The sequence below is a fragment of the Haliaeetus albicilla genome, chromosome 18 (genome assembly GCF_947461875.1).
Source record: "Haliaeetus albicilla chromosome 18, bHalAlb1.1, whole genome shotgun sequence".
Lineage (NCBI taxonomy): Eukaryota > Metazoa > Chordata > Aves > Accipitriformes > Accipitridae > Haliaeetus > Haliaeetus albicilla.
The window spans coordinates 22,345,879-22,373,876 of NC_091500.1; the positions used below are offsets into that span (position 1 = coordinate 22,345,879).

At 37.1% G+C, this 27,998-nt stretch overlaps 1 protein-coding gene across 4 annotated transcripts in view; it reads right to left on the reverse strand.

The window, feature by feature from the left end:
* The window catches only part of ERICH1 (glutamate rich 1), a 100,590-nt gene that overhangs the window by 19,337 nt on the left and 53,255 nt on the right, over positions 1-27,998 (reverse strand). For 3 of the 4 annotated variants that reach the window (XR_011328632.1, XR_011328634.1, XR_011328633.1), the window contains 3 exons: positions 14,777-15,154; positions 12,126-12,320; positions 7,332-7,513 (listed from right to left, as the gene is read on the reverse strand). Coding sequence is in view for 1 of the 4 variants with exons in the window: in XM_069805913.1 (XP_069662014.1) it covers positions 12,126-12,320; positions 14,777-15,154 (573 nt within the window). In the remaining 3 variants the exon portion in view is untranslated. The remainder of the gene's footprint in view (positions 1-7,331; positions 7,514-12,125; positions 12,321-14,776; positions 15,155-27,998) is intronic. The other variant, XM_069805913.1, reaches the window with a different exon arrangement.

A 27,998-nucleotide genomic window follows, 5' to 3' on the forward strand; every position in this document is an offset into this window, starting at 1 on the left:
AGAATGTACAAGAGAGCTACAAAACCAATTTGAAGGCCGTAGAAAATGTCTTAAATAAAATAATTTAAAGAGATAATGGTTAGGGTACCAAAAAGGGAGGTTGCATTGTAGCTTGATTACAGTGTTCAAAAACTTTCACAGACAGAAAACAGTGGCTAGTGAGGGACTACTTAATCTAGTGAAGAAAAGCATACCAAGAACTAATGGCTGAAGGTTAAATCTAGACAAATTCAAATTTAAAATGTGGCACATGTTTCTAACTGTGAGAGTGACTGAGTACTGGAATAAATGACCAGAGAAGGGGCTATGTCTTCATTTCCTGATGTCTTTAAATCAAGCTTGCCTGTCTCTGCAGAAGACTTGCTTTAGCAAAAACCACAAATTGTGCTTTTGTCAGACTGAAGTTACTGGTCTTCACCCTGAAGTAAAAGGAAAATTTATGACCAGGGATCTAGATGGGGTCAGAGAAGATAATCTCATGTCCTTTTTAGTCTTACCCTCTATGAATCTATCAATTTACTGAGTACAGAGAAAAAACTTTCTAAGTGACTTTTACCATCTGGATAACAATGTGATCTGCAGCAGATTGTAAATCACCCAGTAATAAATATATGTCAGAAACTATTGAGATGAATATAGTCTTGCAATGCCTTCTAATTTAGAAATTTAGAGTTATTTAATATTTTACACTTTAATTTTATACTGGGTAATTGAATTAATGTGAAAGGGTTAAGCAGACAGGCTAATGAAACACTGTACCATGTACTTAGCTTAATGTGGTTGGAAAAATCAATGCACTTTGGTCTGTCAGTTAGCAATCACAGATTTAATTGAATAACATGTCAAGTATTTTAAACTGTTTACCAATGTAAATAGAATCCAGCACTATAGTAATGGTAATAAGCTAAGATGCTTTCCCTGAATTCCAATCAGATTTGAACATGACCTTCATTTTAAGCTCCAACATGCCAGACAGAGATCAAACAGCTATCATTATGTCTACAGAGTTTGGTGATTACTCTTGTGATTCCGCAATAAATATATTTGCTCTTGATTCACTCTTTAGAACACAGGCAATGGGTAATCAGTTTGATATTCCTAGCAATGGTTACTCCTCTCTGCATTTATATTCACTTCCACTTCATTATTATTGCTGGGATGAGGACTAAATCACACAGCAATCTTCTACTGAGCCTACCTCAGAAGTGGCAGAGGCCACTTTGTGCATGATCGCATGAAAGGAACAAGAGGAAGAGCAGGAGAAGCAGCTCCTTAGCTTGTGTTGGGTGAGTTCCAAGCACAGCTGTACAACTGCTCCTTACTCTTCTTCTCCTTCTCCCTTTTACTACTCCCAGGCAATGGCTTCCCAATGGAAGGTATGAAAGCAGCAAGGAGCGAGGGTCACAGCCCTGTCCAAGTTGAAGGAGCTTGCCACTGCCAGACCAGCACCAGGGGCGGGTGATGATTTAGTCATGCAACATGTACGTTACTGTCCCTTTCTCAGATGCAGTAAATGAATTTTTTTTTACAAGATCCAGATGCCTGCAATGCAGGTGTTTCCATCTGACCTACCTGTTAATTCTCCCATAACAGTCAACGTAAAGACATAAGTTCTCCTATTTGTACCATTGTTCTTATCCTAAAATAGATGTCTAGAAGCAATCAGTTATATTGGGCTGTACAAGTATCTATTTCGTCCCAGTGATTATAAAGTTCTTTAGGATAGGCAGCTCAGATGGAAACATTTATTCTGTAGACATCTGAAGTTAGGAGAAATTAATCCCACCCTGCATGCCCTCCAAGCTCTCCTTAGCAAGCTGCACATGAACACTGCCTCCAAAGTGTCTACTAGGGAGAACCAGGTCCCTGTTTTACTAGACTGATCATGTGCGCAATGTAAAATTATTATGCCATTTTTAACTATCAGCAGCCTTGCCTATATGTTCTAGCATATTCTTGATTGTAATTAAGTCTATTACATTCCCCTAGCACGTTGGCACCTCAGATGTAATAGAAATTTGCTGTGCTGGGTGCTGTGCAGCAGCCCAAGCCCTGCATCAAATTGCTACTAGTTTAAGAAAGGAGAAAACAGATGAGAAAATAGGCAGATTGATGTAGGAGTACACAGATACAATAAGGCAACATCAGTCAGCAGAGTAAGCAGTTGCCTTAGCACACTGCTGACCCTGCTGTTGCCAAGCTTTTGGGCAGCATCATGGCAAAGGACAGTTTTAAAGAAGGAATGGAAGGTGATAGAAAGACTGCTCTGTAGAGAGCTGTGGAAGGCATTGTGGGAAAAAGCACAAATGTGTTAATCTGAAAATATAGCACATGGGTGATGGAAGCTAATACCAGAGGCTGAGAAGATGGAAGAATCATCTGTGCACTGACTGAGGGACTGAGAAGACTGGCAAAGATCTTGAAGTGAAGAAAAGCAGCCTCTACTTGATGCAATCCAAAGCAGCCTAGGGTTGATGCAAAAGAAAAGAAGGTATTGAACCACAGATTCATTCCTTCTCTGTTTTTGTGTAGTCCTCTTGAATCTTACATAACACTTTTTTGTGTGTTATGTATCCTAAAACAGGATGTAGCATTGCAGTAATAACGTAAAAGAGAACTACAGCTTGCTTACACGTTTTACAAATGTATACAGTTCATTAAAATGACTACAGACTATTAATTCTACGAAGTTAAGCACTCAACTTGGTGAATGTACTTATTAAAGCTATATATTTGACCTTGACTGACTGTGGTACATACACACTGTTTTCAAATAATCATAAAATATATATTTTTTTACCTAGATCGTGAGAGATAGGAAACATATACCGCACCTGTAAATTTCTGCTTCTCCTTTATACTTATGTAGTGTTTTCCCCCATGGCTTAATTTAGCATATATCTAGCAGTTTAAAAATTGACATTTTTTTCATCTAAGAAAAACATATATTAAAAATTGTGAAATACTCAGACATTATAATTAGCCTATTCAACAAAATTTACTTAGATGCAATGCAGAGGATAAAGTAGTTAACACTGAAGCTAAATTAGCTGCATAAACATGTGCAATGCAGCCCTCCTTAGGTGCAATCTAGGGCTGAAGCAATTAATCACAAAATCTACATAGCTACAACATAAGGTTGGCCTAAATATTAAATACAATGCATTTTTCCAATCTTACAGTTTGCTGTTTTTTTCACTATGATTCTTTGTTATTATACTTAATGTGTAGCATACTGTACAAGCATAACACACCACTTTCTACTCCATGGCTGTGGACTGGTTTTATGATATACCAGATATTACTGAGTGAAGTATGTTTTCTTTGGTCAAAGACAGCTTAACAATTTTCTGCCTTCATGCTGTCACTCACCACTTGTTTCCTTCCTTATCTTTTTTTTTAAAGCCTTTTTTTCCCCCATGTCATTTCAGAGATTCAGCCTACTGAGTAGTACCCCCTGCACTGGTGCAGGGGAGAAAAGCCACCTGTCATAGAAAATCCATTAAGGAATTTATAACTCTACATGATTGTAAAGTACTATATAAAATATTGTACCATTTATGAAGCAGTAAAAATCTGTAACATTAGAGACTGATTCCCACATTACATATCCACAAAAGAAAGAATTAGGGTCTTACAGACAATTTTGAGAATAAAACATGTACCTATATATAGACATAATGGCTTTGAACTCATACCCTTGCATACACGTGTAGTGACCAGGTATTCACTACTACTGATGCCCAAAACTACTCCAGCCTCTGTGGTGTTCCTTGTACACAGAGCCTAGGGAAGGGACCACCACCTACTCAGAGCCTGATTTCTCTCCCACTGTGCTGCTGTTCCTTCCTTACTGTGTAATGTTTAATCATGCAAACTAGGAAGTTAAGTCTTGAAGCCACATGCAGGCGACTTTGTACTCGATCCTTAAATTCTTCCTACTGTTGGAGCCTGTGTAGGTTTTAAAAACAGAATTTTAAAGTTCTGTCTTCCCAGAAGTTTGAAATACGCTGATAAGGGCGTGTGTACAGTTCAGTCTGGAGTTCTCTGATGCAAAGTCCACTAAAAAAACTCTTCCATGCCTCAGAAATTCCATGATACTGCACAGTCATTAGACTGAATGATGTGGAAGAAGCAAAAATTCAAGGCCATCTCCTTTGCCAATTATGAGTTTAGCATTAAAATCCAAAGCGATAAATGTTTCATTGCTATGTTGAAGGAGCCACATATAGTGAAATGTAAAACACACTGTGTTCACTGGTGGATATTAATTTAAATTTTTCAGTTTTCATATCCCAGCCGTGTTGGTTATACCACTGCTCAAATAAACCATAAAAGGTGTAGGGATATTCAGTGCCATTTTTTTAAGAGAAGCAGCACAGAAAAGTGACCAGGTATTAGAATTCTTGTGTATGAAATATTTTTGACTGCAAACAGGATGTTAAAACATGGTACCAAACAATCCTTCCACCCTGCCATTTTTAGTACATTGCCTAACTGATATTGTTATAGGATAAGTAATGTCCATTTCTTTTGCTTTTAAACTGTATCCATCTGCTGTATTCTTTCGTGTATTGCTCTTAAGTGTCCTTATACAGGTTGCAGTTCAGCACACCATTGTTTGGCACGTTTGTTTCAGAAACAAACACATTCTTATGCGATTGCATTTATCTACAATGACAATCTACAATTTATCTGCTTGAATTTGGTCCAATTTTCTAAACTCTCCAACATCTCAGATTTTACTTTATCCTCTCTTCTTTATAATCCCTGTTAGTGTAATAGTGGCAGGTCTGGTAAGTGTAAGATTCAGCTCCTATCGCAGGTCATTTACAAAGACATCAGATATCACTGACTCTAACTAGCTACGCTCTGAAACTGTTCCCAGGCTTGCTTTGTTAGGACCAGCTGATTTCTGCACAGAATATAAGGCTGTTACAGTGGTTAAAGTAAAGGGAAAAAAGAGAGACTGAAAGCAATCTGTTCCTCATTATTACCCGATTCAAGGAAAGCACATTTTTGACCTGAGAAATTTTACTCACATTCTGGGATTAGACTACTGATAGTACAAAATATTCTGTTTGGCAAAATACCCAAATCTGCTCCTCTGTATGCAGCTATTTAAAATTCATCTTAATTATAAAAAAATCACTTTAATATTATGAGAAATGGCCAACCACTGAAACAGAAACAATGAAGAGAAATCAAAGCAATAAACAAAGCTGTGACATGAGTGTGTGAGTGCTTGTGAAATGAGTGTGTGAATGTGTGATAGCATGTGTCAGGCTGGGATCCAGGAAAAATATCTTATATATAGGATAAATATATCTAGGATATATCCAGGATGCAGGCAGGGATATGAGAGAGGCTGGGGGCTTGTGCTGGTATTCGAGGGATCTGCGAATGGGGGTAAAGCTTGCGAATCCAGGAAGTGTAGGTGTGAGCTTTTTCACTCGTGAACTTCAATTCCAATCAGTCAGAGAAGATGACTGTACTCGTGTTTTATGTGAGTCCTGGCAGGGTTACTCATGGGTGTTGTTAAAGGCAGTGCCCTGTCTGTGGCAGCCTGCGTAGTCAGCCATGTAAGCATCGTGTGTGTGTCTGTCCGTGTGTGTGTCTGTCTGTGTGTGTGCACGTGTGTCCCTGAGATATGTGCTAAACCTCAGTACCACGTGAGTCTGGAAAGATGAAAGCTGCAGTCACCTCCATCAGCGTGGGATGGAGAGACATCCAGGTCTCCAGGTACACCAGCCTGGGATCCAGAGGACAAGGAGGAGGAATGCCCAGGTCCTGGGGTCCATCCAAGGCAGCAGCCTTGTAACATCCTTCAGTGCAGCCACTCCAGTATCAGAAATGCAGGCGCTACACTTGTTTGTATGGTCCTAATTTGACCTGGTTTGTACTTGTGTTTCAAAATACTGTCTTTAATTACATGATCTCATTTATTTTTTCATCTTCAGTGTATAGGACAGATGATGAGTTGCTGCATATCCTTTTTGTGCAGTTCCTAGGCCTCATTTACTGTATGACATTCAAACCTTAATCTGAGGATGAAGTGATTAACGTCCTGTGGGGTGTGTCAATAAAGTATCTAGGTGCTTCACACTCAAGTGATATTTTCCTCATTCTCCAGATGTGGGACTGAGGCACACAACATCTCAGTGAAAAGTCACAGCTACAGTTCAGTACCTATGTGTTACCAAGGCAGGAGCATTAAAACAGGGAACACACTATTAGTTTCCCCTCTGCAAAGTCTGGTTTAAGTATCTTTCCTCTGAGATACAGACCTAACTGAAGTTCTCCCGAGCCGCACACAGCTGCATTAGCCATAAGACCATTTTTTCTGCACCTGCAATCCTTTAGCATGATACAGAACCCCTTTTAACTTCTTCAATTAATGAGAAATGGGTATGGCTGTATTTTTATTATAAATTTTTGAGCATCACTAAAACCAATGCCTTGCAATAGGATATATCAGGCAATATAATAAAAAACCAAAAACAAAAACCCCATGCAATGTTTATACAGTCTACTCAGTAATATATCTACAAGCACATTTTGGAGGATATAAAAATGTTGCCCCTATCCTACTGATGAGGAAGCTAACACACTAAAATATGAGAAATGGTTTGCTCTGTATCACCTATCAGGTGAATGACTCAGCTGAGAGAAGAGCCTCTCACTTATGAAGCATTTTTTTCTTCAGAATTCCAAAACATTTTACAACCATAGATATTATCTACTGTATCATCTACACATGGGTAAATTCAGTTGCAGAAAGCCTATACAGTAATCAGTGAGAGAACCTAGTCCCGTAATTCTGCCATCAGTGAAGCCCATCAGATTATAACAGGCTGGGCCGTGGAATAGTTCTGAAATGCCATCCAACCTTCTCCAAGCTCCAAGAAATATCTACACAACCCACATGTAGAAATTTATCTGTTTCCATAGTTTAGCAGTTTATTCAGCAAAAATACATTCATCAGACATATTGTTGCTTAGATTTAAATATAAAAATATATTTCTGGTTTTCAGGTAGAGATATATCAGATAAACAAGAAAAATCAAGAAACAAAACTTCCAGAAAGGCACAATCAATTTATAAACAACAACAAAAAGATACTATACTTGTTAAACAAAATACTTGATACAGACTTTATGATTCCAGATAAGTCCCTTATCCCAAAGCAAAATGTACATACTAACCCAGCTGAAGACTCAGGCCACACAGCATATGCATATTCTTGACCAACCAAACGTAAAAATCACATGTAGTTATACCCTGTTTATTGTCTTCTGGAGTTTATAACACAGAAAAATAATTCATTTACCTGAAGGTGTAGAATGTGTATTGACACTGCTCTTCCTGAACAATTGCTACTTGGTTAAGAGTTTGTATGTTAAATTTTAACCCTGGGCATATGGACACAGGCAAGGCTTTATTTCCTGTTCTTCACAGGAAGGATATCTGTAATCCAGTAGTGAAACAGAGACGTGACTATCTTGGTATGATCTGAAACAAAGAAAACACATTCCTTCTGAAATACCTCTATGACATTTCTGAAGATTAAAGAAAAAGACTTGTGCAAACATCTGTTTCCATTTGATATTAGCATGTCAGTAAAACCAATGCAGATATTGGAGCTTGAAGACTAATACATATGAATTTCTAGATAAACAAGTGCATTTTGTTTTAGGAGGTCAGTTATTTGTATGAGAAACAATTGTGGTTCTGTATTTTGGAATGTCCTGTTTGTTATGATTCAGTAATTCAGAAAAAAGGAGATTGAAATGACATGATCATATGGGTAGGGCTAAAAGAATGCAATCTTCTCCACTACTTTCTGTCTGGAGAGTAATTTCGCACATTATTATTTAACTTACAATAGCACCTGGAAGCCCTAGTTGAGAAAGAGTCGTTTTGTACAGAACAGCTGCATTAAAGCCTCAAAGTGCCATGGCTTCTGTCTTAATTCAGAGATTATCTATGTGACTTTATTTATTTTTAACATCAGGACTTTCTACACATCTATCACATAATATCACATTTAAGGTGATTCTATAATGTTATGCTAATATAGCTTTCACATTTCATTTCCTTTACTTTGAATGTTCATTCAAAAAAAAAAAAAAAAGGTTACATTCAATCATTTTAAGCCTCTGTGTATCCAGCTTGTGCATTGTTGGCACACAGTAACTGTATTACTTCTAGTCTGCAAAATATACCCCCCCAGCCCCCTGCAATGGAGACATATATAAAGGACAACTCTCCAAAAAAAGGCAGTTAAAAGAAGCTTCTAGCTCTTCTGTGAGTGATAATTTCCTAGGCAACAAGGGAAGAGTATATTTGAGACTTGATACTCACCAACAAAGGGAAAATGTTAATAGATAATGGAATGAAGTTGATGAGATGAGTAGAAGCTGAATGAGTTCATAAATTAGGAGATAACGACTTTTTTTTTTAATTAGGCGATCACCTATGCTTTAATAATTGATGTGAAATGGGAATTAAGTAGCCCTCATTTCAAAAGCTACAGTTTCCTACCAGCAAATAGAGCATTACTTCCAGTCACACCTCTTCTCCTTTGCCCACTGCACTGTGCAGGACCATGAAGGTGTCTGGCTTCCTTCTGCAAACAGCCACTGACTTTCTGACAGAGATCAGCCAAGCCCCCATCGTGAGAAAGGGGTGTCTATTTGACTTCTAAACATTCTCTTCCCTGCACTTATAGAAGACTTTAGGTAGAGGTAAGTACTTTTTGTTAAAGACTACCAAATAAGTGGAAATAGTAATAGGACATTTTGTTCTTTTTTACAGTCTGAGAACAATGACACTTTAAATAGCCATGTTCAGACAAAAACTCCTGACCAACCTCAACTTTGTACGATTGCTGAAGTACAAGGTCGAAGGTAACTTGATGGAGTAACTTGAAGCACAAAGTATAAGGTAAGTTGATGGAGGATGACAACTAGACAGAACAATCAGTATCTCTTAACCATAGAGATTTTCTTGTTCAAGTATGTTTTCTCATTTAAATGAAGGGTTAAAAATAATACCTTAATGTTGATAACTTTTCTGTTTCCATCTCCTTAGCAACTTCATCTTCTTGCAAAATTTTTCAGACCCTACCACCAACCTTCTTAGACCTTTCTTTCATATGACTGCAAATAGTGGGATCTAAGAGCTTAAGATAAACTTTTTTCTTCATCCTTTCTTTTTTCTTTTGCTTGAACCATGAGTCCCCTAGCATGAGTAACATGCTAAGAGGTGTGAAGGAAATACCAAAACATGGTCTTGAACCAGTGGTTTTCAATTTGTGGTCTGCAGACTTGGGGCAGCCCACAGCTTTACTCTAAAGGGTCTGTAAAATGTTACCAAGAAAAGCAAATTTATCATCAGTAGGCATAAACTTCCCAAGTGGGACTTGGTAGCCCCAGTGGAAAACTAGATTAAACCATAACATATATATATATCTGAGGAAGTGAAAGATGTATAATGGTATGTTTACTTTGTAAAGTTTATTAATGGAGAATGTGCACTTACATGAAAGAGATGGATTATTTCTCTTTTTTTTTCTACTGTTTCCAGCCTTGAATTAAAGATAAAACTCAACAAAACATAGCACCCATTATTATTCCTTTGATGCTGGCATCTTAAGTAAAATCATAACCACGGGAAAAGGGTTAACATGCTGCTTCTTGAACTACAGGGAATAAAATAGATTTATTTTGTAAAAATAATACACCTTGCTAAAATTAAGAAAAATTATTTTCTTTTCACAATGTTAATAAGGAATGACCTTTTTTCTAGTCCATCATGCCCCAGTAAAAATAAACAAAACAGAAAAAAGACAAATTTGCAAAAAAACCTGAGAATACTATGATGTACTGTACATTTTTATCTTCATAAACTTGAATTTGCTGAGACACAAGTTTTTGTAATAACTTTTATCACCTGTTAATTGGGAGTGAAATCTAAAGTTTAAAAAAACTGGGCAAGATGACCTATTTTTAAGCCAAAAGTAAGAAAAAAAGTATAATTAAAAGCCTAATTCAAGGTACAATTTCAGAGTACTATATTCTCACTCACAGAAATTCCTGAATTACAAATGGAATGTATTATTAAACTCTGCTGAGGCAAATTAATATCTAGCACGTGTTTAATTATCCTTTAATAATTTATAACAATGTATTTTCCTCTTTCTTATGTTGTTGTACCTCATAAATATCAAATCAACTCTACAGTTACACCACTGTGAACTTGGAATGAGCCCGGAGTGACAACAGTTACTAGGAAAAAAAAAAAAAATCAACTGGAAGAGTAAACATTTTCAGACTCTATCAGCAGAAACAAATGAATTTTAAAAATCACTCAGAAAATTGTCTTCTGCTTTTTCAAGTGACAAATACTTACATCAGAAAATTAGGGTAGTTGCACGGGTTTGTTTCTAACTTGCTTTTGTTTACTTTTCTTTCTTCAGTTTGACATTTCTACTATACAAAAGTAAACAGAGTGGCTTGCCTCAAGGCTGCAAAACCAAACAGAGTTCTTACTGTATTGAGTAGAATTTGGATAAAGCCTGTAAGGAACATCCTGAATGTGGTCACTTCAGCAGCTCCATTTTGGTTTAATCAACAGAAGCTGAATTAGGTTATTTAATAAAGGGCCAATACCATTACCACTATTCCTGCTGAGTCCTACCTAGTTTGCAAATGTGTATTACATCCAATGAGACTATATGATTATAATTAAGATCATAGAATCTAGGCTTGAAATTAATTATTGAATGCACAGAAGGATTTTGTTCCATGTATATGTGGATACTTCAGATCTATAAGAACCTTAATGGTTGTCATACTCCATATCTACACTTTAAAGAATACATATGTACTTTTGTAAGAGTGTCCTTTTCAAAATGTATCAGTTAACCAACTCTGCAGGCAGGAATTCTCTTTTTTCTGTGTTTTTACAATGCACAGCATGCAGTAGGCTCCAGTCGTGACTGGGATCTTTAGCCACTGTCATGCAGTAAAGTATTTAATGACGTTACAAGCAGTAGTCTCTTCTTTGAATGTTATTGCTAAGCCTCTGACGGCTATGATCTTATTTACTCTGTTACCACGCTACTACCAGCTCAGTCATTACTCTTCAAAAGACTTAGAGCACAATCTAAAATGGCTGAGATTCTCTCGTGCCATAGCAAGTGCTCTCAACTCTGATTAAATTATTTGGGAGGCAAGAAAATTCAGCACATCTTGTAGATTTGGCTGATGCCGCAACTCATGGACTAATGACAAGTAACAATGGCTGTTTAAATGAAGATTACTTGGAAAATGAATTATTATATCGTCTATGGACTACATGCTGATCCCACATTCACTTGAGGAACTATTAACTGTCCAAGAAGAAACTCTACTAAAATTATAGGGATTATAATAGAGAACAAAAGGAGCATGAATGAAATCAGACTTGTGCCTCAGGGATGAAAAGATTTAGTAACAGAATAATTTTTCTTTTAATGAATGACTTTATAATATCATTTATTATAAAGAGTGACTTCATGTTTTTACGTAATCAACAGTATTTTTTAGAAACTTAAACCAGAGATTTATATTTAAACAAAAACAAAGCTGTAAGGCAAACTTTGGTATGCAAAATCTATGTGTTAAAGAAGCCATGTAGGTGACTGAGAAGAAATGAAATAATGGACTTTATTGATTCTTATGCATGTAAAATTAATCCTTAACTGGATGAGTAGAATCTCCAAGATAAACAAGTTAACTCCTGTGATATAAGAAGTCTACAATGCATTAAAAATATGCTTTAAACCTGATTAAATCTTAAAACAGTTAAGATTTAAAAAATACTGTTTTAAGACCCTGAATCATCTTGTACTCTTTAGTTGCTGCAAAGTATGCAGTTTCTGTATTGATCATAACCAAACAAGAAACAGGGAAAATCACTGTATTTTCAGTGGGAACTATGCTTTCAAATCTTATATAAGCATATATGTACCACTATATATTTATTTACTGCTTCCTAATAAAAAAACCTGTGACAAAACTGAATTTTAATACACACAAGAAAGGACATCAGTGAATGAACATAAGTGAATGGTACCTACCAGGAGGCATCATGGATTGTTCTTGGAATTGTTTCAAAGTATCCTTCAATCTCTCGATATCCTGGAGCAATACAAGGGATTTCAGCTGATGTAGAAGAGTCACATCTGAGGAAGAGATGGTGCGAGATTCAAGATATTGTAAAAGCTCTTGGGCAGTTGCTGAATTTACAGCAGAATCCGTGCATTCTGATTTATCTGGAAAAACAATTGGAAAACTACATTAAAAATATTCAATGAGCACAGAGTATTTTCCTTATGATACCTTCTTTTCAAAGACAGCATCTTCCTTTTTAGTACAACTTACAAACAAATATCAGGTACTAAAGAGCAGCTTGCTCCTCCCATTTTTCATTAAATATTAAAACAATGGTAAGAGGGGTAAGTATCAAATTTAGAAAGTAAAAAAGGACAAAACGATTCATAGTGACAGGAATACAATAGAAATCTAAATTTTCAAGATTAGCACGGGAAGAAGGTGTGATGAAGAAACCATACTGTGGCCAAAGCACTGTGTTTTTGCTTTCTGCACACTACTTATTATAAAAATGCACACACATGTGGAGACAGGGAACAACTCTGTGGTACTACTGCAAAGCACTTCTGGAGGCATCCAATTATCTTGTTATTGTACTTTTACGTTTTTATTTTAAAAGCACATATTACAGCATGCAAGACAACAGAGAAGGACATACATTGTTTCTACAGTACTGAAGCATAAATTCATTCTTCCATTCCAGTAACAATGTATAGTCTATCCCTTTAATCAGACTGTCTTTAATTCTTCTGGCTTTTACCAGCAAGCCAGCTGAGAAGAACAGATTTCTCCCGATTCAGCTTTCTGACATAAGTATAAGAAGTATAAACCAATGTGACCATTTGAAAATGCTGCTAAAAGCAATGGCTTCCAATTTTATCTAAAAAAATAGGGAGTGTTAAAGTCACTCAACTAGAAAAGGCAAACAGCATAATGTCAGATCTATATATAAACTGGGATTTGCCTAACAAGAAAGTTAGTCACACTCTGATTTATGGATGTGACATCTTATCTGCAGATGAACTTTCTTTTACCGGAGAATTTCTCTCTGTGGATTCCAAGGTCCTCAGTGGCTCAACCTTCCAATCTGCAGGTTCGACTCCAGGCCCAGTCAGTCTGTCAACTACTGCTAAAACCTTAACTTTACTTTCAGGAAAGCTGGAAGCTCCACGCTTTTTCTTAAAATTCAACATGCAACAGAGCTGTGGAAAATTGATCAGGTTTCTGTTCTGGGTCATGTATTAACAGCAGAACTGTTAACCCAGTTTGCAATCTTGCTCAGTTACTCTGGAGTTCCTCTACAGCAAATGCATGTAGTTTAGCCTACATTTACTTAGCCATACACTGAAGTAGTAAAATTCTTATTTTTGGTGATGGAAATACATTAGCCAGAAGGTAGGATGGATTTCCAATGCTAGGCTTAGTATGAAGACCTGACACAGCAGAAAAATTTTAACACTAAGCAAAGAAATTTCTATGTATAAATCTTGAGAAAAAATTAACATGAAATCCCTGATGTCATCTTAACAGGGTTTTTAAAGTAATTCTGTAGTCTAAAGATGAATTTTATGGGCCTAGAAGCTGACAGCTCTGACTTAAGATGTACTCATACAGGTAGGTAAACTGTTTAATATTCTTCATTCAGCTCCACAAAGACACTCAAGGCCATGCACTTTGAAAATTTTTTCACTGCTTTTTTCCAGTTTTACAAAACAATTATCATTTTAAAGCTATGTTCTGAGCTGAGCAACCAAAGGACACACCAGCTTGCCCTTAAGAAAACATATTCAATTCTAGATGATACCAACGTAATCTGGTGTATGTACAGATAAGTACTATAGTGCTTGCCATTAAAACTGTATTATCTCTGAAAGGCATTTATGACATAAGCAGCTTTTTAGGAAGGCAACGGAAGAAACATACAGTAGGAATTTCTCTGATTTTAGTGGTCGGATGAACATTCAGTAGGCCATTAGGGATAACATCCATACAGTCCTTTCTAAAGTGCTATGGAACGTGCATTGAGCATCAGTTCACATTCATCTAGTTCACAAGTGCTTTATGCCACTACACTTTCTCAGTGCCAACAATATCTTTCCCTTTCCTCTTGGATGCTGTCTGTCTAGATTTCCCTATATATTACAAATAAATGTCTTCCTGGGAAGGAGAACTTTCTGAAAAGTACGTTGGTTCAGAGATAGTAAGCATGAAAGTAGTTTGGGATCGCAATTATTGCCCTCATTTGAAGCTCTCTGAAAGCAAGTAATCCTCTGGATGTTTGCTTGCAGAGGAAAGAAGAATTTGGTCCATTTTAACCACTGCATTTACCCCAAGTGCATTAGAATGTTTTAAAAAAGAGCAAGGAATATTATGTATATTTTCAAAGACAGAGAAGCAAAAGGATTAGGACCACAGTTTTTTACATTGATGTGGATTCTTACATATTCATGTACACACCAGAAAATGGGACAAATAGTAAGTACTCACATGTCTTACTAAGTTCAAAAGAGACAATTCTCTAGTAGATTTGGCCCATTCTACAGCAATAATAAGTGCACATCTATTTTCCCCTACATGGTAAAACTCATGAAAAGAAAGGAGAATGAGTGGTACATACTGTCAGCAAAATAAATTTGTTGTGTTGCCTGCAGGAAGTCCAGAATGCTATCTGCCTTTTCATCTATGTCTTTTAAGCCTGCTGCTTCTTCTGTGTTGTTTTTGTCAGGCTGATATGTAAAATCGACACCGGTAGTTTTTGTTATCAAGCCAGCTGCTCTCATTTTTTCTTTCTGTCGCTTCTTTTTCATTTTCCTCTTTTTGTTTTTGCTTATTTTGGGACTGTCTATCTGCTGCAGCTGTAAATTATCTTGAACAATAGTCTCTTGCATTCCAGATTCTGTTTGTTCTCCATGTAAATTATTAGAGTTTTGCAAACTGCTCTTTTGTTTCTTCCTTCGAAGGCGCTTTCTCTTGGTTTGTCCTTGATATTCCTCCACTGCAGATTCAAAAGAGACAGGATAGTTGTAAATAAGAAGATCTGTAATAAGCATTCTGGAACTGCATACAATGAAATATTACTCCCTTCAAATTCTGGGATGTCTAAGTGGCTCTAACCTTACTTTTATGCTTAGAATGTCTTTCAGTGCTACAATATCAAAGCCAACTTTTCTGAATGCACTGAGTAAGAATACAAGTTCTTTTCCCTTCTGCTTTCAATAAAGACTGTACTCTCCTTTGTGCTACATACTTTACATCACATTTACTTTCTTAAGGTAGATAATATGGTTCTATACACAGAGTGAGGTCAAAAGAATTGCCAGGGTAAAAACCAGTACGGGCAGGCTGGGGGACATGGGATGAGAGAACTCCCCCAGGAGCCCCACACTACCAGTTGGTAGACTTGACCAAGAACGCAAGAAGAATGCATGTAATTCACAATAAAAGATGATAGTGCTTATATCGACAATATCCCTCCACGATAGCGCTGTGCCTTAAAAACACCAGCCATCTGTTTCTGATTCTTCTACTTTCTCCTCCTTAAACATCCTCCTCCTTTGGGATATATTACTGCTAGCTCAGCTTTGGACATCAACTTTATAGGGAAAGCATGCAAGGCATCAGTGACCTTGGCAAGTAATCTCTGATCTCTTTAATAGCCTGTCTTGGTTCTGTCATTCCCTTGCTACATTATAATTTCCTTACCAGCTAACTCTTCAAAAGGCTCAAATGTCAAGGGAAAGAAGTCCCTCTTGCTCTCCAAGACAGCCTTCATGCTTCTTTACTCAGATCTTATCCCTGTGCACAAAGTCTGAGTTCTGAAGTAATCTCTGACCCTGAACTGCCTCTCCCACACACTCATTTCTGAGTGTAAGCCCTCCTGGCACCACAGCAAGGGAAGACTGCCAGAATCCATCTTTCCTTTGCTGCACTGCTGCCGACGTCCACATTCATGCCGATAATAACTCCTGCCTAATTAACTAAAATTCCCTCTTTCATGGTCTAACAAAATCCTCCCATGTTTAAACATCATGGAGTGCAGAATGCCAGTGTTCTTCTAATATCTTGCTCTAGAAAGTTAAGCCATTTACCCTTCCCTCAACCTCTACCTGCATGTTTCTGAATTCCTCACAGTGCACCGAGCCCAGTGCTCTTATTTATCTGGTTTTAAGCCATTCTCTTACTTACTTGGTTTTCCACCACTTCCTTAGGGTCAAAGAATCTTTGCTTGGCTAATGCTGGTGTAATGCAGGAGAGACACCTGAAGCCCAACGCTTGTTACCAAATGATCTGCATAGTCTCCTGAACTGCCTCTGACATTCTCAGCTTCTTTGGCTTTCTCATCACTCCTCCCCCTACCAGTCTTTGCCTCTATTTTCTCCATGGTTGGAGGCTCTCTCTTTCATTTCTGTTTCTTTTTCTGTCTTGAACTCTGTCAGCTCTGAGCCACTTTCTCTCTTTAAATATCACTACAAGACTTTTAGTTCTTTAGCTGACAGATGACTCACTGCAAAGCAATTTTCCATACTTTCTATGAAGAAGGCTGCATAAAAATAAATTTGCTGTATTGTAATTGAACACTACAGCACGTTAAAGACACACCAAACGTCACCTCGTACCCACAGTGTGGAATGTTTTGCACGCATGGTATTTGAGCTAAATATCTTTATACATGATTTGGACATATGGGATGTGGGAAACATAATGTCTGTGTCATCCTGTAGGAATAAAATATCAGAACTGAAGGCAGATATGAATGGTGAAAGATGCTATAAACAAAACATCAATGTTTCATCTTAAGAACCAATTTGGATTTTCATGGGAGTATTTGTGTTATAATAGGTGAATTTCACTGTAAACATAGATACATTGTTCCATAAAATTTCTCAGCCCTCTGTTAACCTGAACCACACTGTTTGCTAATAAAGCTACTCTAATCTGTGCTTTCAGCAAAGTGGCCCAACATGCTCTTTAAGCATCGAAGAATCACTAAATCTCAGCAAAACTACAGCTTGTTGTGCAGCCAAGCACCCTCAATTGGTTTGAAGCCATTTGAAAAAAATGGTGCAGAAGGCAGAACATGGCTTAAGATAATTGATGTTTTGAGTCAAATCCAAAAGTTTGCTTATCCTTGGTAGCTCAGGACAGCAGAAGGTCTGAAGAGACCAGGGTGTCTGTCAAAAGGCAGAATGAATGCAGTCTTCCCATGTGTATGTTAATTACGATAAATATTCGATTGAAAGGAAATCAGAACTGTGCTGAGTTTCCTCCAACACAGAATACAAATCAAACACAAGACTTTACCTAGTTCTCCTGAGAAGTTAAACTGGCAGTCCTCTAGCAGTTTTTGTCATTCTTTGCCACATATTTTAATACCTCTTTAGTATCTACTGCTCCATGTGTGGGAGCTACTGGTGATTCAACATCAGGGACAGATGAAATTAGATGTTGACAAATGCAAAGCAATGCACACAAAAGGGATTAATTTGAATAACTCACTGCTAGGGTTAGAGTGAACTGTTACCAGCTCAGGAAAAACAAAACAAAAGCCAGACCTATGCATCAGTATGGGAAGCTCAATGAAAACATCTGCTCTGTGGGTATCAGTGATCAAAACAGCAAACACCTTGTTTGCATACATAAGAAAGAGGATGGAAAATAATAGGAAAAATATTCCCAAGCTATTATACAAATCTGTTGTACTCTTCAAGCTTGTAACGTTATGTTTCTTAGCATAATACCAGCACAGTAAGACTTTGGCAGACAAGAGGAGGACTCTCACAAAAATTACCAGAAAAAGAAGCTCCAAAAAGATTTGTATGATTTGACTTGAAATGAAGAGTAATAAAATGGGCTCTTGCGTGCCTCCTCATGCAAGAACAAGGTGACATCTAATTAATCTGAGCAGTTTCACAAACAAACAGAAGAAAGTAAATACTTGTTTTACAAACGGTACAGTTAGCTTACTGAATTCACATGTGTGTGGTATGCACAGGAGCCAAGAGCTTAATGGGATTCAAGAACTGGTTGTTTATAATCAGGTAGCCGTGCTGACTATATAACAGCTATGCTAAAATATAAATAAGGGTTGTGCAAGAAATATAAACCGTAATGTTTAGGTCACAGCCCACACAATGATCTTAACAAATGACATGTTCAGTGGGACTCACCTCCCACAACTAGCTGTCTGAAAAGAAAATACTTAGTGCATACTTAGACCTATGCTCCCTCTGAAAAACCAAGAGACCCTAGCTAGCATCTTCAGAAAGCAATTTACTTCATCCTAAACCAGCTGGGATGGAAATGCACCCTGAAGGTCTTAATCTCTCTCTCTCTCCCCCCATCCATTAACTACAAAGGAAATGCAGACAATGAATTTGAACTAGATACTTGCAACAACTGAGAAGAATTAGTCTCTTTTACAAGAATTAACAGTATAGAGGAAAGTGCTTCTTAACATGATTCTGCTCATCAGACTGATTTTTACTAATTAACAAAATCCACTGTTTTATGAAAAAAAGACTTTTGACTGATCCTTTACATTTCAAACCAGTAGGGAGGCCTGATAAAATTACAATAGATATGAATTTGGTTCCGGTAATTTTTCCCACTGACTAAAGAGGTTTGTTAAGTTAAAGCAGCATAATTATAACAAATGCAGGGAATATATACTACATAAGTAATCTTAGTAATGTGTTGAATACATACTTAAGCAACGTCGATAGGAATATCAGCTTTCGGACCATACTAACTATAGCCACAACTGCAGCTACAGCTTGTCCTAATTTCACAAGAGCTGATGATTCTTCTTCTGTTCCATAATGGCCTGTCACCTCTCTCCCTCCTAAGACCCATCTCTGCTCCACAAGTGGCTTAATTTATCACATAATCCAATTATCCAGTAGCAATTGTCTTTAACCTGTTTAGTCTGGACTTAGTGCCCTCCCAGACTGAGCAAAGTGACTTCCAAACAGAATGCCCATATACATTTTCCAGCCATGGTCATCATTTCATAAGCATTTCTTTCAGCCTTAATAAGAACACCTTCCTCAGAAACTGTTCAGAGTTAAAAACAACCATTTTTGGTTTGTTTGGTTTTTTTTTCCCCTGGATAATTTTTAGTCTAGATTAGCTTGCTGATGCAGTTTACCATGCAGCTGCACAGTCGCACTAGCCTGACAGAATGATATGGAAGTAGGAATGAGTAGCCTGAAAAGGAAAGTCAGCACCAAAAGAAAGTCATCTTCTAACAGCCTATCTCATCTGGCCTGAAACTTTAAAAAGTTTTCTCCATGCAAACTGCATGTCTCCTTAACAGAATAGAGGCAGAAATATGTCAAAAAACCAGACTTAAAATGAAATAGAGGACTCAGTTTATAGATATTGCTTATTGAATTTTGGTAATGAAAAGTCAGCACATCCAGTTTATATCTTCAAGGAAAAAAAAGAAAATAATAAAAATAATGATTTACATCAAGACTCTGAATAAACTGACTTTTATTTATTAACTTCTATTATATTAGCAAGTTATTTTGTATTCATCGTCAGGGCAGCTGGAGACACAAAGAGATTAAATACAAAGCTTAGCATAGGCTAACAGCAGCAGCTGACTGTTCCTCCCATCCAGACTAACCATCAGCATAAACACATTGCTGGCAACTCTGTGACTGAAAAGATGAACTTCCTCAAGTTTATCTGTATTATTTCAGTTTCTTCAGACAATGGTGGATGGAAACATTCAGGGAAAGCATCATATAAGATAATGAAAAATGGGAGGCTATTTACATAGGTATCTGCAAGCCTAAGGTATACAAAGTTCCACAGCGTGCCAAACTGAAGTCTGGCTTCCAGTATCTGATAAAAAGCTAATGATACTAGGGATTTTTAAAAATCAGGTCCCTAAATATTATTAGAACAAACCTTTAGAACAGCAAATTAAAAAAAAGAGAGAAGAGAAAGCAGACTGAGGAAAAGATAGTCAAAGAGTATCTTCTGAGCTTTAGAAATCTGCTCTATAACGTGCCCATCATGACTCAAGTATGGCAGGTGGCTCTCCTGCTCAAGGACCAAGTTCACAGTAGGCTTTCTGGATGTTGTTCATGGTAATTTTTGTTCTTTGTGCTCATCTGAAACAGGACATGTGCCTCTCCTGATTTTTCATCCAGTTTAAACTCTTTTCTCCTCCTCCTGATATACTGGATGGATTTTCCATGGTGTACCAAGCAGTCAATGCAGAGGAATTTAATTTTGGTTTAGGATCTTGCAAAGGAAAAATATAATGTGATTTTTAGTGCCAATTAAGATATCAGCAGCCACAATTTAGCCAAGAGTGAAAAGCTGTGGCTAACAAATGCAATAAAATGTAATGGTTCATTAGAATAAAAGCAAAACTGAAAAGATCTCAGAAGCAGAAGATAACGTTAATACTTTTACGCTCTTTTTAAAAAAAAATATGTTTCAAATCATCATTTGAAATCAGGAAAAAACCCACTTCAAAGGTTTTAAAAATCTACAACAGTTTTGATGTTGGAGAAAATTGCAAAACACTGGGAAGCCGTTTAGGATACGGACTGTCTTTTATTTGTTCATTCATACTGTGTTTGTATACTCACAAATGAAGAATTCATATAAAACTGGCAAATGTTGCATATACACTGCCTACCACAACAGAGTAGTACCTCTTGGATTAAAAGCAAATCCCAATTAACGGTAATGACAATAATAAGTAAAGGCAGATATCACTGTCTGCAACAGTCTTCAATCCTAATGTTTATCTGACTGTATATACAGATTAATTTCTCTTACTCATAAGCTATGACAAACTCCTGCCACAAGAGGAACCATACTTGGTCACAACAAACATCTACCTAGCACTATAACCTGTATCAAACAGTAGCCATACACCACATTCCAGATAAGGTGCACTTGGGATTTATAAAGCAGTATAATGATGTTCCTTCTTTTGTACTTTTTACCCTCATAGTTGCCATCATTTTAATGCTTTTTGACTGCTGCTGAGTGCTGAAATGTTGTTTTCACAGAGTTATTTATCATACTATAAAATCTTACTCCTGCTTGGTAATGGCCAGCTCCGAGCCCACTATTTTGCAGGTGAATTTTGACTGCTTAATTCTTCCTAAGGGCATCACTTGACAACTATCTAAAATGTGTATCATCTGCCATTTCTGACAAATCACTGAATCTGAGATTATATGCACACAGCTCTTGCCTTTAATGCAGTCAATATCTCTGTAGCCTTCAGGAAACCTTCTGACTTCACTGTTTGCTCTTTTTACTTGACCATCTATCGAACACAAGCCTCCAGTTGTGACCTCCCTTGTTTTGAGAACTGCTGCATTCTCTTAATCTACTTACCTATTCTGGGACTTTGCCTTTCATGCTATGTCTACGTGCCCCCTTTGGTGAGGGGCTTTATCAAAAACTTTGTGGAAATTCAAGGAAACCACACCAGCTGTAGCACCCTTAGCCACATATTTCCTGGCTCTTCAAAGAATTCCTAGATATGCATAGATTTCCTCTTTGCAAACCTTATGTAGATCTTTTCCATGCAGATCACTGGTTTTTGGGCATCCACATATCTTATTTTGCATTATAATTTGTGCTGAACTGCCTAAGGCAAACACCAGGATTACAGGGTTGCAGTTCTCTGGATGATTTAAGAACTGTTTTAAAAAACTGGCATCACACTATCCAGCCTTAAAGTCTCTGATAACAAGGCAATTCGAAAAAACAAGTGGTTATGCATCACTGTCAGTAATGTGGGCAATTTTTCTCCTTGAATTCTTTCAGAAATTTTAGGTGAATAAAATCTGGTACTGGTCATTTTATTTTATAATTTATTTTGTTGCATGACCATTAAATCACTTCAATTTCACCTATCATTTGAGAAAGCCCAAGAAGGAGTGTTCCAGCATGGGGTTCTCCCTAGTTTTTTCCACAGATAACATCAATGCAAAGAGTTTTTTTAACTTCTCTGAAACAGGCCTCTCGTAAGTATTCCTTCTACACCATGATCATTGGCTCAAGACTGGCAGGTGCATCACTCCTGATGCATCAGAAGTAAGACCTATTACTGGTTTTAATCCTTCGTACCAGTTGCTCAGATATTCCTTAGCCTGTCTTATCATGTTTTCACATTTAAATCTGTTTAAAACATCATTTGGGTGTGAATTCAGCTTTTTAAAAGACACCTACTTCTTTCTAACAACTTCCTTTACTCTGTTGTCTAGCTCTACTGTCTTGCCTTCGCTTTTCCTCAAGCCTTGCATGACAGGTGGTGGGCACTGGCCTTGAATATCACATATGGTATCCTTAAGTAGCTTCCACACCACCTGGTACAACTTCCTTCTCTTGACTGACCTTTTTAAGGTTCTTTTTAGTAAGTATCTTTATGTTTGTGTAGTGTCCCTTCTTGAAGTGGATAACTGTTATGGATTTTTTTGTTGTTTGGGGTTTTTTTGCCTTTTTTTTTTTTTTTTTTGTTGTTGCTGTTGCAGTAGGATGTTGAACCTAATGGTTGCTGTTGCAATGTGCCTCTTGTGAACTAAACTCCATCCAGGACAAAGTCCCACCAACCAATGCCTTAGTTATTGACTGCGTCTAAAAACTGAGACTTTTCACAACATCCTGATGCGACAGTCACGTCATCTGAACAGGAGAAACTGAAGATCCCATTACTACTCTCTCTGCTGCTTCTCTGATATTTTACCATACAGTAATGAGTATTCACAGTCCTAGCCCGACCCATGATGAAAGAGACTTTAAGCTTGCTTTGCTTTTTAATATGCACACTCAGTCCACACACACATTGATCTAAGGCATCCAGGAGATATTTGAAACTACTCCTATGAATAAATTAATTTTGACAATAATGTTTCAGGCCTCCTGTCACTTTATGCAAAAAGCTATGCTTGATGAAGCCCCCAAGTTTTCTTAAATAACAACTTTTCTGATACAAATTCTGTACCCTTCAATGACTTTATTTTTAAGCAAAAGCAAATATTTTGATCTTTCTCATTATTATTATTATCATTATTATTATTTAAATTTCAAGCTCACTGTCTTCATTCATTTTGGCTTTTTTGGGGTGAAGTGCAAACAATCTGAGTCAGTCACCATTGTACAGAGGCATCACGCAGCACTTCCTAAATGGGCTCAGTGGTGCTTCCCAAAAAACACTGAGAATGTTGACTCAGTAGGGAAAAGAGAACAAAATCATGGAGCTGAGCATATTCACAGACATGAAAGAAGAACAGAGATTCAGTGACAATCAGCAACTGTTTTGAAGGCTGCTAAATCAGAAATGCTTAAGGATCCTAAAGCTGCCTATGGAGTTCCTACAGTTTAGCAGCTGCAAAGACTAATTGCTACTAAATACAGAAATCTTCTTAGTCTTTGGCTAATAAGATTACACCTTTGTATTTGAACAGAAAGCATCCCCAAACTGGAGAGGAAGATTTGTAACATTTATATTAAAAAACTGGAAACATTTTAAACATTTGATGTCAGACTTGCACTTAAAAAATTTGTTCTTTCTTTTAACTTTGCAGGACGCAAATACACATTCAGAATTTTCTTTAAAGTCTGTCTTCCCCCCTCCCCGCCCCCCCGGAGCTGGTTTTCACTCAATGCTTAGTTTAAAGAATCCAAAGCTCTCCCTTCATTCAGAATAACAACAGAAATGATAACAAAAGCTTAAAATCCTGTACAGCATTTAAAATGTTCCTTCCAAATAGACCAGCTAAAATAGCGTAAAGTGTAAGAGGTTATTTAGACTACAGGACCACAAACTATTAAATGATAAGCAACTTAATGGAAAACTGATATCTAGTTTTTCCCTGTGATAAAACAGTATCAAAGCGCAGATCTAAACCAAAAGTACAAGCTTTTGTACAAAAGAACTATCTAAAAGTCCACAGACACTGACACAGCAAAATGAAGATACTCAACAACAAAACCCAGCACCAATTTATCAGTTATCAAATATTTAACTATACCTCAATTCAATTTTTGCAGTATTTCACAACATTTCTTAATTTTTTACATAGCATCCAATAACCAATCACATTTAACCCCACATATGAAAGAGCTGCCACAATTACAATTTATGACATGGTTCTTTCAGTAAATACTATTTTAAAACATTTTGGAAAAGGAAAAGTCTGTAAGAATGCAAACCTTCCAAGCGTTTTATTTTAAAGTATTTCCTTTATCCATCTATCTTTGGATCTTAACTCTGATTTGAATTAAACTTAATTACATAGTTTCTAAGCAGCTTTGTAAAAAACAGGGGTGTTTTAGGGTCTGGGTTCAGCTTATTTTTATTAATCACATTCTAAATTAATTACGTTTTAAAGAATAGTTGAAAACATTAATGTAATTTCTTAATGACCAAGTACTCTATGTTAAGCTAATCATACACATAAATATGCAGACAAGTATGCTGTAAAAATGAGAAACACCATAGGGAAGATTCTAAACAGTTGCATAAGTTGGTAATCTGCCAATTTGTAATAAATGGGAATTTGGTCCCACAGTCTTCCCAGTGGTTTGTTCTTGACTGCATGCTGCACTGCAGTGGGGCTCTGTCCTGGCCAGAGCTGTGAGGTCAGACTGCTCAAACCTTTTTTCCCCCACAGCGAACACTCCAAAACAGCTTCTAAATAGGAAAGCTGGTTTTATTAGAACAGATGCTAGAACAGGTGATTTTTTGGGGAGAAAACTCAAAATGAGGGAAATCAAAACAAAACAATATATAACCATATCCCCTACCTTGCCTACTGTGTCCTGGTAAATCAATCTTTGCTAAGGCTTGCTCTAAGTCCAGAACATCAATGATTTGCAGAGAAATCTGCACAGTCCCCTTTGGGTCTCTAGGGAAAGCTCCTCTGAAGCCTGGGTTCCTGCTGTTCTCAGCAGGCATCTGGTCTCTGCTATACACAGGGCTTATTCCTTGGCCACCATCATTACTCCGTAACCTGTTTGTCCTTTACGTTCTAGAAAGTTATTCTCTCTAAGCAAACGTCTCCTCAGCTCCTAAGGGCTCCATCCTGGCTTCTCTACTGGGTAGCTACAGTTTTTCAAATAATGAAACATGATATATGACATAAACATGTGATTATTCATAATAAATTGAAAAAAACCCCAAACCCAAACAACTGATGCCATCTACTACACAAATAAATGTTTGAGAAGTGACTGAAATAATTTTGTCACATGTTCTCAACAAGAGATCATGTACTATGCATGCTCTGTTTTCCTAGGGATTGATCCCATTGTACATCATCTGCTTTATACTATTAGATCACCTAGTTCTAGGCATAGCAAAATGTTACTAGGATAACATGGACCACTCAGTCTTTATCAGTTCCAGGATTTCTTGTGCTGCTTCCCAAAAGCAAAGCATTTAAAATCGCAATGCGAGCACAATGACTTGTCTGTTCAGCTTAGTAAAGTGTCAAGTTCTTTTTAGTTCCCATTTAATTTGTTGAAAAATAGGAGTTACTATTGCTTTTTTTCTTTACTTGGTAAACTGCCCAACACCTCTACAAACTGAAAGTTTAATTTTTCTTTTCCACTTCATAGAACTTTAGGTATGAATAGCTCTAAGGTGCAGACTGCACATAATATGCTATGGATACACATAGTTTTTCTTTCCCTTCTTTAATATATCTATACACATACTTAGATGTTCATTATTAACTGAATCTCTCACATGCTTTTGTGAACTGGCTGATGTATCCTACTATTATCCCATTTGGAGGAAGGTAAACCCCCTCATTGGCCTAAAATGCCACTGCTTCCAGGAAGGAATAAAAGGGTTCTCCCAAAGAGAACTTACCCTGCCACAAACATCTTTACTTTAATCTATATGCTGACTTTTAGGCAGGGTGTTCTCCCTAAATGAAATACCCACCAGCAGGCAAGAAATCTGTGAGAGGAGAGGAAGAATAAATCCAGGTCTAGCAAGTCCCTCTCTAGAGCTTAATGACATTTCCTTTGTACATCTTCCACAATCTAGACAACAGATTTGGGCAAAGAAGTTGTGACACAAGTCATTTGGCAGCTCTGTTGTAAGAGGCTATCGTACTACTGCGTCACTAAATATAGCTGGGGACAGACTGTGATTTGTTGTAAGCATCTCAAGCTGTACTGGACACTGTCAGTACACATGCCATTGACTAAACAGTTTTGAAGACTTTTTGGACTTAGTGAGGGCAAAGCTTCAAAGAAAAACACCTTTCCTCTGTCTTACTTTTAAACTAACCACTTCCAATCTGGAAAAAAGGAAAGAGAGATGTAACCGAGTGATGGTTTAACCCTGATGGAGCTGGACAGCCCAGCACAGTGTATTTTACTTTTCCTTCAATCTTTTTGGACTTTGTTTTGCTCTTCCTGACCTTTTAGTAGTAAATAATAACACATATCACAAAGGCCTACACATGATTGGGATAAAAAAAAAAAAAAAAATTGAGCAGAACTGTTCTGATCACCTTATCTTCCTGCCATTACAGTTCTGAGGGTGCCTTCTCAGCCAGACAATAAAAGTTCCTTTTGTTATGCTGCCAGTACTTGTGCAATGCCTCTTACATTGCTATAGTTTATCACTAAAATCTACTTGATAATTTTTCCTGAAGAAATTCAATTACATTACCAGACCATAGATCAGAAATTTAAACTTTAACACGTGCACACAAACAAAAAATCCCTCAAAACTCCCCCTTCTGTCCTCCTAGCCTGGTTCCACCTATAAGTGATTTGACACAGGGTGCAAAATTGTTGCTTCCCTTTATGTTTGTAATTTGATATTACTCTTTCCAGTTTAGAGAGAAAAACATACTGCTTCCCGTTTCTGGAATTAGAGTATCGTCACATCATTCCAACTGTGAGATACTCAGAACTTACTCAAGTTGTGCTAAAGGTTTGACAAAGATACTTGGCTTGAAGTCAATCACACTGCTCTTTTGGAGTACTGACAAGGTTACAAAATCACATTACTTGATATAGTATATCCTCTGCATTGGATGTCTGCTATGCTTTAATCTGAACTTTTACAAAAGCCGGAAACTAATTAAGAGATATAACTGTTTTTCCCCTCACAAAGACTTTGCTTCTCGTCTCTCTCATCTGACTTATGCCTGCTGTCAAAGGGGTATTCAGGCTTCCTATGCTTAAACTGCAGAAATTGCTTCCACCAATACTTAGGGCAGCCAAGTCAGATCTGATTTTTCCCAAGATAGCTGCTACACCACAGAAAGTTTTGAGACACTAAAGGAATATTATATTTTTATTCAGAGCCTAATGACGTGTCCCACGCAGAATTTTGTTTAAACATGAAAATGTAAAAACTGTTTCTTTATTTTACTTGTATAGAACAAAAGGGAGCCTGCTTGTATGCTCCAGTTACAAGATTGTCCCCTACATTATTAAGCCAATTGCATGAAGTGAAGGTGCTGGATTTAGATGCAAGGAACATAGGCCTGAGAACAATTTGTTTAAGCATAACAGTTTCCTTAACTTTAATTAATTAACAAATGCAAGTCTGGTGAAAAAAAAAAATCTCACTGCAAATGTAAATGTTTTGCTGGAGTCAAAGACTATAGCTTCATTTGGCCTTTTCTTTTTCACAGCTGATTAGACAATGCAGGCTGGCTAAGTAGGTATCATAAATTTAAAAAGATCTCTGTACTTTTGTAATAATTATAAATCTTACATGATTGTTGCTGTTCCTATCTGTACAAACTATCCAAGTGCTTTTATGCTACAGTACGATTACTCTCATGGCTGTATCACACGCTACTCATGAAGCACATGAAAAATTA